The 13,727-nt window shown below is 32.9% G+C and overlaps 1 protein-coding gene across 1 annotated transcript; it reads left to right on the plus strand.

Moving 5' to 3' along the window:
- Positions 1-5,394: 5,394 nt before the first annotated feature.
- LOC129317016 (integrin-linked protein kinase 1-like) lies at positions 5,395-13,390 on the plus strand. Its single transcript, XM_054961319.1, has 12 exons — positions 5,395-5,836; positions 6,585-6,659; positions 6,740-6,835; positions 6,966-7,051; positions 7,158-7,278; positions 9,870-9,949; positions 10,619-10,681; positions 10,816-10,934; positions 11,256-11,341; positions 11,708-11,829; positions 11,936-12,047; positions 12,964-13,390. The coding sequence occupies exons 1-12, from the start codon at positions 5,522-5,524 to the stop codon at positions 13,057-13,059; spliced, it is 1,371 nt and encodes a 456-aa protein (XP_054817294.1). The 5' UTR covers positions 5,395-5,521; the 3' UTR covers positions 13,060-13,390.
- Positions 13,391-13,727: the final 337 nt, after the last annotated feature.

A 13,727-nucleotide genomic window follows, 5' to 3' on the forward strand; every position in this document is an offset into this window, starting at 1 on the left:
ACAAAAATGGACAATCTATTATTACAAAAGCCCAAACATGTGAGGGCCAACTTGCTTCAGGAATGTTATTTTGCATATTATTTGGCTTTATTATTTAGTATGTTATAAAAAGTTAGACTGTAAAATATTTCAACTAATAAGTTTAATAAATTATTAAAAATTATTTTGAAGGAAGCATTGTCATATTTGAGATCTAGCTGAGTTAGTGCTTGTCGCAGAGGAGGAAAAGTCAAACAAGAAAAAAAAAAAAACAAACAAACAAGTTAGGCTAGCAAGGAGGAAAAAATGATTCAAGAAACCAAAAAAAAAAAAAAAGGTCAAGGTAGATCTTACTTTTAATGTGAAAATTTTACTGGATGATATGTAAATACTTTTGGTAGCATTTATTGAATTTGGATGTGTGCTTTGACTTTGATGAACACAAAAACTTATCTCAGATATTTTTTATTAAATCTCGAGGTTCAAGATTCCAAAATAGAAAAAAGGAGCTATGGGGTTGTAAAACTTATATAATACATATGTAATTTTTTGCATGTAAGGGCGTGTGTTTACCACGTGGCTCACTGCTCTTAATCCGCATTAGCAAAGTTTGGAGACACAAGAGGATGAAACAATTAGGCTTAGTGATTGAGGAATGTTGTCACACGAAGTTATGTAAATGTTCAAAATTAATATAAATCTTAGCAAAACATTAAACATTGTAACCTCACGTTAATTTTTTTCATCCTAATATTCCAATTCAATTGAAGTAGACCCTTAGGAGAGCTATTCCATGCAAAAGCAAACGAGCAAGGATTGAAGAAAGAAATATTCCTGCTACTTGTATCAGACCATTGACAGATATCTAAAAGGCAATGACATTGATGATAAAATTGTTATAATTTGTATATCTCAATTTATATGAATAAGTAAAATAATATATGCGTACCTGAAAAATTTATTGATCGATTGAGATAGCTCGATTACCTTAAATATAAACAAATGCAAAATCCACTGGTCCCCAGAGTCTTCAAAAAGTGCAGAGATAATAGAGCAGAAGAAAATATATCATGTGTGTAGTGGTTATCGACTGATCTACTTATAAGGATCAAATCAATAACCGCTTTATTGAATAATTAAATAATTATATTCTATTATCTTCGACTCAGTCAGTTAAAAGATAGGAAATAACTAACGGCTACTGGGTTGTGGGTTGGGATTCTGTTCATTGGGCTCACTTGTGTGGTCCATCTATCACGATTCACACAAAATCATATAAATTAATTTATTTAGACTTATTAATTAATGTAAATCTATATAAATATTTCAACAAAAATCCCAACATCACTTGACAAGGGAGCTAAGTAATTCCCTTGTGAAACTTAAGGAGTATAATAATATCTATAATCTGATTCTCAAGGCCATCCTTGTGAAGATGTGTGATTGTATAGATAAGCCAACTGGACAGTCCAATTTCTGTTACAATCTCATAGGATTGAATGGACAAAGCACCAAACCATATGATTCTAGACTTCTAGTGTAATTATAGCTAAGGTAAAGATTCTTCATTTAAGCACCCAAAAACACAATGTAAATGAACATCAAGATGACGTTCTTAAAGAATGTCTCCAAGGGAGATAGTAGAATGTATGAGTTTCCAGATGAATAACAATTGCTTTCAAGGCAATTTGATTTTCCATAGAAGTTTCCAAAAGGATTCATCAAAGATAGAATGTCTACACCTGTATGTGGAAGAAAAATTGTCTTTGGCTGAATAACAGCCATTAAAATTTCGAACTGCCTTTCCACAACAGCTTATCCAAAGGGGATAAAATAGAAATTAGAGTTCTTAAAATAGCACGAGCATCATGTCTACTATAAACTTAAACAATGTTTGGTATCACTGAATTGATAAGGTGAAAATGAAATTAGGGATGAAATTTTAATTTAAGCATAATTGGTATATAGGGGTTGCAATTTTTAAGAATCATAATTCCACTAAAAATACTAGAATGCAATTTCATCATATTGACCATGGAATTGCTTGAATTCATTTTGTGGAACCCACTACCCTCATGTTTTTTGTAAATTTATGACAAGATAGGTCTTTTTAATTTTGAGAAAAAAAGGGTAATTTGGTCATTTCTTATTTTAAGTGCATATACCAATTAATATTATATTAGAATTCCATCTTCACACCAAACACACTTTTACAACTCAGTTCCATTTCGATTTCGATTCCGATTCCGTTAAAAACTCCTCCATCATATCAAACATAGCCTTAAGTAATCAAATTTTTTATTCCAACTACAAAAGATCAATTCCAAGAATAATGTACCATAAGATTAGACACCCTCCTGATACAAAGCCGATTAACTAAGGAGTAGTCAATAGGTTTCCACTAGAGATCATGATTAACTGGAATACTTGCACTAGAATAGACTTGCCAGGATAAATTTTTGATAATGATGTCCTGTGATTTCAAGTTGTGTTTCCAAAACCATGATGCATTATATGGCTTGTTAAGCTTATAATTGTTGAATCAACGTATTTTATCCTGGATGTATTTTCAAGCAAGGAGTGAGGCTGTGAGGATAAACTTCTCCAAATTTACTAGCAAGTAGAGCCAAGTTCAATTGATTAGTTGATTGGATGGCAATACCCTCTTTAGAAAAGGGAAGGAAATAGTGGTTCTTTTTTTTTTTTTTGGGACCAGATGCATTCTTTTTGTATCACGATCAAAACTAAAAAAAAAAAAAATCGACAAGCTTGGAGTCTAGAAATTTACAAACTTTGTTTGGCGATTTGATGCACGAAAAAAGGTAATTAGATAAACATTGGAATTAAGCTGATAACAATGACATAATCAATGTTACACGCGAAGATTAATTAATATTAATACTCATTCTGCTAAAAAATATAACTCACTTTTTTAAGATTAAATGTTAAAAATTACAAGACATTTTGGATTTTTTAAAATATAATTAATGAGATTTTTTTGAAAATAATTGTACTTAGAAGTGTAATTAAAAAAGTTTTCTAATTTAAATATCTTATTAAATATAGATAAATATGGAAAGAGTGTGTGATTTTAAAAATAATTAATCAATAACTAATTCATTTAAAATGTGATTTGATTAAAAATATCTTATCTCCTCCATTTCAAAGTCTGATACAACTTTAAAAGAATTTGATTATTTTAAAATATAAGACAATTTTAAAAAAATAAAATTTCTTTAATAATGTGTTTTCAATATTACCCTCTTAAGTACAGAGATTTTTTTTTTTTTTAGATAAAAAGGCAAGTCGAAGCTTTAAAGAAAGAAATAGAAACTAAGTTCTGAACAATAATCAAAAACTCAACTAGTAAGCCATTTTTGGTCTTCAAGGAATCTTTCCGAACATCTTTGTGGATCTGAATAGACCAGTACTATTCTAGGCATATTTGAATAACCATTCTTTACCTTATAATTAACACATATGAGGGCCTCCCAGTTAGAGTAATAAAGTGAAACATCTCTTGCATCATACAGCAGCTCTTGGATCCCTAGCACAATATTTCTCAAGGGATGATCCATTAAATAACCTCGGGCTAGGAGATTTAGAGCATCCAAAGAATTCGAGTGTAAATTAATTCTCAAAATTTCAAACTGTTAGGAAACCAGCAACCCCAAGTTAATAGCTTATAATTCAGCCTTTGACAGAACAATATCTCAGATCAAATTGGAAGCCCATGATCCACTCACCATTATGATTTCGTAGCACTCCACCGCATGCAGCTCTGTGTAAGTGTTAGATAGATCCATCAACATTCACACATACCCCTCCAATTTTAGGAGGTGTCTAGCATTGGTCACGAAATGTGATATCAGGGAAGATCTTACGCTGAAATTTTTGGTTGATCACATTTTCCATCAATAGATAGTTACACCTATGTACTATGTCTATAGTTGTAGATGTAGTCCTATCAAAAATAAACTTGCATCTAGACGTCCAAAGTAATCAAAGTAGAGAAAAAATTAAAATAATATTATAGTATAATAATTAAGTATGTAGAGAAATTTTTGAAATTTTATAGTTTTATTTTGAAAAAGTTTATAAAGCATCATTATTGATTTTTATTGATATGTGTAATTTTATATCAAATTATTTTATAATTTGAAAAGGAAGGAGTATAACATTGAATGAAGAGAATATGTAGCTATACACACATAGGGACAATTTCATCTATGACCCCCAAAAGAGAAAAATATTATACTTAAATCCCAATGCATTTTGCAATTATTTTATATATTTAAGGACCCTTTTGTCAATGTGTTTTTTTAAGAAAAAGATACAATTACCCTTGGTGAGAGAGAAAAAACTTTAAATTTACTACCAATAGACAATTACTTATCAATGTATAAACTTAAAGTTGTGAATTTGTGAATATCTAATTGTTAAAATTCAAACTTACTATCATGATAAACTTTAATTCTAAATATATGACATAATAAATTATATACTTTGACTTGTGAGTAGATAAACATATACTTGTAAATACTTAAACTTTAAGTTGTACATTTATTAAGTTGGTCAAGACGAACTTGTCAACCCTAAATAATAATTTTACTACCGATAGACAATTACTTATTAATATATAAACATAAAGTTATAAATGTATGAATATGTAGCTATAAAAATTTAAATTTGCTATATGAACCTTAGTTCTAAAATTACAAAGTCATAAATTCTAAATTTTAACTTGTGAATAAATGAATTAGTACTTATAAATATTTAAATTTCAAGTTGAAATTTTATTAAATTGTCCAAGATGAACATGTCAACCCTAAATAAAAATTTCACTTTTAATGAACAATTACTTATTAATAGGTAAATTTAATGTTATGAATTTATGAATATGTAATTGTAAAAAATCTAAACTTATACTTATTATCTTTTTACACTAAGATGATTGTGTTCATTTTCCCTAAAATATATTTATAAACATGGTGCTTGAGTATTCAGAATAATTTTAAAATGGATTGAACTTAAGTGAAATTTCTTTTCCTTGGGAGACCAAGATGAGATTCCCCAGTTACGTATATGTATGTGTACATGTATGTATCTATATGTATGCATAAATGGGGATTAGCTGGACAAGTTAAAAACAAAAAACAAAACAAAACAAAAGGTAAGTGCCTTCGCCTCTGAAACCAGAGAAGTAGACATAAACCCCCAAAAAAAAAAAAAAAAAGTCAGTGTCCTGACAGAATCCTCATAGATTTAAAAAATAATAAAATCATTCCCTTTGTCGGCACTCAACTTCTAATCTTTTTTCTCTTCTTGGAATAAAAACGAAAAGCAGCTATTCTTTTCCTATTACGTAGATTTTTTTTTTTTTCAACTTATTTGTTTGTTTGTTTGTTTTTTTTTTTTTAACTTGCAGTTCAAACTTCAACGCCGAATCTTTCTCTCACTCGAATCCCTTTTCTGCTTTTCCAGGTTTAATTCCTGGGAAGCAGGTGCGTCTCTTTCGGCACTTCCATTGCTTCCATCCACCATGGAAGTCGCCAACAAGTCCCAAAGTCGCTTCACGCTGGGCAGGCAATCTTCTATGGCGCCGGAGCGCAGGAACTCCGGCGATGACACTGGGTCGGAGGCGATTCACTCGAGCGTGAGGTTGATGTACTTGGCGAACGAAGGGGATTTGGATGGAATCAAGGAGCTCTTGGACTCTGGAAGTGATGTCAATTTCAGAGACATTGATGGCCGCACCGCTTTGCACGTCGCCGCTTGTCAGGGTCTCACCGATGTCGTTGAAATGTTAATCCAAAGGGGTGCCGAGGTCGACCCAAAGGACCGGTGGGACAGCACGGTAATCTTCTGGTCTAAGTTGACGCTTCTTTCTGCCGCTTTGCTTGTACTCCTGGAATGAGCATTTTAATCTTTTCTTGATAGTTGGTCCCATCGAATTTGGATTTTTCATGTATATTTTGGTCAAGCAGTCAACCTTCATGACTAAGGCTGATCGATTTTTTGTCTAAATTTAGCCAATATAATGGGACGCGTCCTAGTCATTGATTTGGTCCTTCCACTTTTCTTTCTAATTTCTATATTATTTTTCTTTCTATCTTACCTTCTCATGTTTACGTTTATGTTTCAGTAGGGTTTTAAATAAAATAAAATATCAGATAAGAACTCCAAATTAACTGAGCTGAAAAAGAAAGCACAGAGAGATTATTGAACAGTTTGTGATGGAAATAGTTTCAAAGAGCTTATGGAGAAAGCTGGTTTACTTTGTTGTAGTAGAAATGCACCATTATGGAGTTGCTTTCAGTTTTTGGAGATGGATATGGAGGTGCTGCTACCAGACTCAAAAGTCATAGGTTCTCGACATTTTATTGTTTTGTTGTGAATCTGGCTAGGTGAACGAGTGAAAGAAATTGCCTACATTCTCTATGATTGGACAGGATAATCTCATTTGTCAACATTAGCTTTTTCTATGTGATAATTTTGGTTTATACTCGTTTGGTTCTGATTTAGTATCTCAATGTGGCAAGTTTTTGGCTGGGTATGTGGATACAAACTCTTTGGCCTAATACAAGTTCATGTCTTTTTTACAGCCTCTAGCAGATGCAATGTACTACAAAAATCATGATGTTGCAAAACTTTTGGAAAAACATGGAGCAAAATCCCTGGTTTGTAGCTTGATTTAATATTCTTATCACTGACTTCAGTTTTTTTAACATGAAACTGAAACATTTCTCACTTGTTCTAGACGGCTCCAATGCTTGTCCAAAATGTTCGTGAAGTCCCAGAATATGAGATTAACCCTTCTGAACTCGATTTTACAAATAGTGTTAGTATAACAAAGGTATGCATTTCGGTTTCACCTTTATATAGTTTATGTTTGGTCTATCCTTGACTTCTCCAAACATGTCCTCCTTATTTAGCGTCACTGATTCTTTTCTGTTTCCATATTTTGTATTGAATAAAAATTTTAGGGGACTTTCCGTGTTGCATTATGGCGTGGCACTCATGTTGCTGTTAAAACTCTTGGGGAGGAAGTATTAACTGATGATGATAAACTGTGGGTTTGTTTTATTGTACAATATGTGGCTTTGTTTGCCCACATCATTTTGTTTATTCAGCTCATAATTTGAAAGTTTTCTTCTATTCCTTTTTCTTCCTCACAGGAAAGCATTTCGTGATGAGCTTGCATTATTTCAAAAATTACGGCATCCAAATATAGTCCAATTTTTAGGTGCTGTAACACAGAGCACCCCAATGATGATTGTTACAGAATATCTACCTCAGGTTAGTCCTGGTAATATACTGACTAGAAGAAAAATTTGTGATGTAACGAATGTAATGACTACTTTCTTGCGGGCTAACTATGAATGTAATGACTGCTTCAATTGCTAATATGTTGTCTTTATTTTTATTTCTTTTTATCTTATCCCATTGGCATGCATCCATTTATATTTGTTCCTGGTGTTTATGGAGAAACTTTGTTGGTTTAGTTGACTATCAGGAAAAAGCTATCATGCGTAATGCTGCCTTTCTGAGTAAAAATAAAAATGGAATTAAATATGATTGTTGAAATCTCATCCCTGAAATGTGGGGAAAATTTTGGTCTTGCCCCAAGTTTTTTTGGCATTAGTTTTATCCTTAACTTTCAATTATTCAGGCATATATTATTTAATGCAAGCTTTTCAAGAAAGGTCAGTAAGGATGTACAAACCCCATTAGAGGGTTAGTAAGTACTTGGGAATTCTGGTATAGGACTTAGAAATACCCTCTAGTTTTCGCAATGACTCTTATGTCTTGTTTTGGATGCTCAGTTTGAACATTTATAATAAAACGTCCACTATCACAGATTCTTCCTCGATTAGAAATTTAGAATTTTTGTGACTACTCCATGTGGCTGAACACTTTTCATTTGTTTTTCCCACTGGGTGGGTGATTGTGTAACCTTGGCTGTTCAAAGACTATACCTTTTAATTTTGTTCATGCAATTAGAAACATTAGCATGAGTAATCATATTAAATATGGCATGATACAGTACATGGGATCTGACTATTTCTAAAATATCATGATATGGTATGGGCGTGTGTCTGATACACACACAATACATTAATTCATAAAAAAGTAAATAACATAAAAAATTAAGTTTCAAACAAACATTTCAAATGTAGAATAACATGTCCATGACAAACTACCAATAAAAGCATAAAAGAAATTGAAAGTAGAGTTTTTGTTTCACATTCATGTCAATCTTTATCCGCATCCACAAGCACTGGGATTTTCTATAAGATCTTGAACTGTTTTGGAGTGATTCACCTCATAACAGTGCATTACAAAATGGTTTGAATTTCAAAACTTATCAAACAAAGAGGACCACTGATACAGATGATGGTATACAGTATGCCTATTGAATTGGATATGTATCCTATACAGGCACATCTTCTTTTTTGGAATGCATGTGCGTCCTGTACATCTCTCCCTCTGCACACCCACGCCTGTGTGCACTCACCCAAGTATCTGCTAGTATTAGTTCTGGGTTTGGTTGGAGCATTGGTTATTTGAAAATAAAGCTTTGGAAGTTTGAGATGAGTCAAATATCAAGTTTTGAAGTTTCTGAATGCTGGTTTTCTCTTTGTTCATTATTATATGTTTTCTGCCGTTTGTGTTTCATCCTATTCTCTGGGACTCTTATCCATGTTAAAGTGTTTCTATTAAGGGTGTTGATTAAAGCACACGCTCCTTTGGCCCGCTTGCTTAGGTGTTTTCTGAAAAGAATTATTGGTTAAAAATCTGTGAAGTTCAAGTTCTATTCTAAAGAACTAGGTATACAATGTGTTTTTACACCAAGCTACTGCCATAAGTTCTCGCTATCTGCTCCCAAAATGGCTAGTTATCAATTGGAGGGTTTGTTTCTCCCACAGGCTTCCCATTTTGGCTTTCTTGAAGTGGTTGGAATTAGGTTAAATTTTTTATAGTGGATGCTAGCCTTTTATTGCTTCTCTTTTTGAACGGCTCTTGTAATCTGTTCTTGGAGGAGGATATTTAATCTCATCCTGCATCAATTAAAAATGTCCTTTTAACCGGTTCCCAGAATGAAATGAGGGTGAACTCCTTAGCCTGATAAAGTCAAGAAGAATGGGGAGTGGTCAGATGTAGGGTGTTTAAGGGTGTCAATCAAGTTGCCTAAAAATCCTCTAAAAAGGAAGTGACAAGGAGCTGTTTCTGGAGATTTATAATAATAACTAATTATAGGTCAAGGTTATTTAGTGTGTGTTTGGTTTACAATTTGTCAAAAGTACATTTGCTAAGCTGACTTTCAAAACAGTAAAAGCAACTCTTGCATTATCCAAACTGACTTTTCCATGGCTTCTAGGTTTCATGGATGGGCTTTCAAAAAGTAGATTTTTCTTCCCAAACATAGGTTAGTGGAAGTTAGTTTACCAAAAGTGATATCAAACACCCCTTAGATTCTGTTGGGAAGTGGCTGTTAGAGATTCTGCTAAGAACTTTGATGGCCTTGCATTCCTGGTAATGGGTATTGGAATCTGCTATTATCTGCACACCTGAACCTACTCATATGAAACTATAGTAGTGAAATTAAATCTGTCTTGAAGTTGAAACTTTGGAACAAAGGCTACAGATATATCAGGTTTAAGAGGGATGTACTTTATGATTTAGATGTTTTAGGGTTTCCCTTGTGGATTTACAATATGATTGTGACCTATTTTGAGTTTATAAATATATTAGTTTTTAATTTATGATTTGGAGAATTTCTTGTCTTCTGTGATTGTTTTGTTTCCCTTCGTCATTAATTTTCTTTATTGTCATGTGTGTATGTTTTTAAATATTTGGATTCCGTTACAAGTTATCATGTTTTTCAGGGAGATCTTCATGCCTACTTGAGAAGGAGAGGTGCATTGAAACCAATGACAGCTGTGAAGTTTGCGCTTGACATTTCAAGGTCCATCATGTGTTGCTTTATAACAAATTTATCAATAGGTTTGACTAAGATTTCAAGGAACGAAATTCTTTTATTATCTGATTTTTCAAGAGTTGAATATTAGATATTCCCAATGGTTTTGGATGTTTGCATCCATTTAGTTTTTACTGAATGAACTTTATTAATAGTAAAAATTTTATGTTTAATTTTTTTCTTAAAAAGAAAAAAAGATAGTTTAGCAGGCTACAGTTGCCATGACTGAAGATCCTGACTTATCTTATTACTATAGCATGTGAACTTCTGAAAAAGAACCGTCCTCCCAAAACAAGAAATTTGAAGTAGAGGACTGAATTTTTTGTTGAATTGATTTTAGAGTGTGAAATTGAACTGTAACTGTGTAAGTAGGAAAAAAGTTTGAAATAAACCATCGTACTTCAGTTATGACAGATTTTTTGTTACATACGTTGTAGTTTAAATGAATAAATATGTTTAATAAACATGAGGGACAAGAATTTCCCTTCAGCGAAAAGAATTACTATAACACCACGTTACTGCAAATTTTGTGTTTCTTTAAAGCACCTTTATCTTATGCTCATTCACAATCTTAAGATTAAAATGACCTCTGCAGTCTAAAAATTTTGCCACTGGGTGTGCTTGTAATAAATGCGATATCTTTGTTTACTATTCCAGGGGAATGAATTATTTGCATGAGCATAGACCAGAAGTGATTATACACCGAGATCTTGAGCCTTCGTATGCACTCTACTCTCTGAAATTTAATTGATTCTAATTTTCAAACTGCATGCATATTAAGTGTCATGGATTGTTTAGCCTAAGACCTGCATGGTTTATTACTGTGTGATTGAAACTGTTGAGAAAGATAACAGAAATATATTGCGGGATGATTCTGGGCATCTGAAAGTTGCAGACTTTGGGGTTAGCAAGTTGCTTAAAGTTGCAAAAACAGTCAAAGAAGACAAACCTGTGGCTAGCGAGGATACTTCATGTATGTGTTCTTCAATTTGTGTTCTTCTGCATAAGGTCTTTTTCTTTGAAAAAAAAAAAAAAGGCAGAACGTGCCCCATGGGGGTGTTTGCAACTATGACGCTGTAAGGGTTGTAATCTGCATTATATGCAATATCCTACGAAAAGATGTGCTAAACAGTGCCGTTTTCCATGAGTAGCTTGAATTTTGTTAATTTGATATGATTATATTACCTATGCTTTTGTTACATTTTGTCATTCAATTGGCCAAGTCTTGTTGCCATTGTTACTGGTTTCAACGTGGAGTTATTGCTGCTGAGGTAATTTTAATGTCTTTGAGCAGGGCGCTATGTTGCTCCGGAGGTCTATAAAAATGAGGAGTATGATACGAAAGTGGATGTTTTTTCGTTTGCTCTAATATTACATGAGGTAAGAAGCCTCTCTTTCCTTCTCTTACCCGTCTGCCAGTGCCTAGTGGGCACCTAATGTGTCATTATTGCTAACCTTTGGGCTCAGATTTTTTTCTTTTCATGATTTTAAAATTTTTTGACTTTTAAGTTTACTATTACTTAAATGCTTATAAACTGATAGTGTCAGGGTTACTAAACAGAGAAATTTCATCTCTGGCTTATAAACCATTTTCCTAGTACAGTTCATGTAATTTAATTCATAGAGGAAGGACATTATAAAATTTGTCTGAATTGGGAAATTTCAAGATTTACTACAATCAGTGGTATTTATAGAGATGGCAGACAAAACAGTGACGGAAACATATATGGCTTTCTTTTATTATAGATGATTGAGGGCTGTCCACCATTTCCTACAATGCCAGAAAAAGAAGTTCCTAAAGCATATGTGGGAAACGAGCGTCCACATTTTAAGGCTTCACCTATGGCGTATGCGCATGGACTAAAAGAGTGAGTCCTTTTAATAAAGTTTATTGGCAGCAAATTTAGTGACCCATAAATGTCTCAGCTTCAAAATATAATGACCAGAATTTTTTATTTTTTTTTTTATCGATAGGTTAATTGAGGAATGTTGGGATAAAGAACCTCACAGGAGACCCACGTTTGGACAAATAATTGAGAGATTGGAAAACATCAGCAACCATCTTGCACAGGAAAAGCGCTGGGAGGTCTCTGCTCTATCCCCGCTCTTTTTGTGTGTCCTCCAGTTTCCTGTATTCCATTTATGGCATATTCTTCATTGATTTTGAGTCTTCTGGTATTAAATATATAACTACTGAAACTCACCATAATTACATGGATGTTTAGCTTTAAGGACTTGACCAGTTTGGCCCTCGCTGACGGTAATTAGAATCCTGAGTTGGTTTCTCAAGCTTTGCCTATATAAGATTGTGCATAGTAAGAAATGCATCAGAAATGGTTTGGAGTACATTTCTACAATTTCATTCTGCATCCTTTCTTTTCTAACCAGGAACAAATAGCATCCCAAAAGCAAAAATATCTTATTCTTTTCCCATAAATTGTCATTATTTTTGCATAAACAATCGCATGCCAAACATTAGAGTTAAATTATACTCCACGCTTTAAATTACATATGGACTCTTCAAGTTTTATCACATGTGTTGGTGCCTATGCTTCCTAGAGTGTATTACACACATCAAAATTAAAAATATAGGTTTACTTCCTCCAGTCCAAAATATAAGCAGCTTTTAACAATAATCTGCATACCAATAAAATCCTTATTGTCTTAAAAATATATATTATTTTTTCTTTTTATCCTTAATTCTAATTTATGATAAGTGAGAATAATGTCATGAATTTACAGATACAAGAATTCAAGTTAATGAATACAAGGGGTAAAATAGAAAATTTATTTTTACAAATATTAAGTTGCTTATATTTTGCACTAAAATTAACTTAGAGAAAATGCTTACATTTTGAATTTTGAACCAGAGAACGTAGTTGTTTTGAAAACCCTTAGGACACCAGCAAAGGTTGCTAGTTTGTACATTTGTATTCATGAGAGTTTGATTGCTGCACATTTTAGTGGGTAATACTAATGTTACTGCTTTTTATGGTAAACAGGATTGTACCTGTAGTTGCTTCCAGAATCTGAGGACCTTGTTTCAGCGAAATCGGACAAATCCAGGTAGCCGATCATCTCGATCAAGAACCAGATGAGCAAGAAACTGCAGTTGAAAGCAAGCAGAGTTGAGTTCTTGAGCGCGCGCATACATAGATTTTGGAATAACACAAATCCCTTCATGGTATAAACCATGTGTGGTGTGTTGATCTTCAATTGATAGTTGTGGTCTTCATGGGAAGCCAACTTATCCTTCAGATAAAATTGTTAATAGGTGAGTTTTGACGCGGTAGATGAATGTGTATGAAATATGTGCATGTATGAGGGTGTTACATAATAAGTTTAACGAGGCACATGGCCAAAGGCTTTTTTTTTTTTTTTTTTAATCAATGGTTTATAAGAAATGCCTTCGTTGAGTGGATTTCTTTCCCCGAGGACTAAAGCTGGCTTCTCTACTCCCATCAATCTGTCCTCCTATCTTCTCCAGTTTTGGATCTCAATTTCAATAGTTGAGTTTTAGTATATCCTAAAATTAGGGAACAAATTATTTTATAAAATATTTTTTATTATATTTTTGAACTGTTTAGATCAAATTTTAATATTTTAAATTTATTTATTAGTTAATATAATAATAATTTTATATTTTATAATATATTAAATCTGTACTATTGAAGTTGAAATCCAAGAACGGGAAAGATAGGGGGAGGAAAGCCAAGTCTAGGAACTGCAATGTTGCTGCGAAGTGATACTACTGGCAAATGGCCAA

This window comes from Prosopis cineraria, unplaced genomic scaffold (genome assembly GCF_029017545.1).
Source record: "Prosopis cineraria cultivar Desert tree isolate PC_DT_omini unplaced genomic scaffold, ASM2901754v1 PC8, whole genome shotgun sequence".
Classification (NCBI taxonomy): Eukaryota; Viridiplantae; Streptophyta; class Magnoliopsida; order Fabales; family Fabaceae; genus Prosopis; species Prosopis cineraria.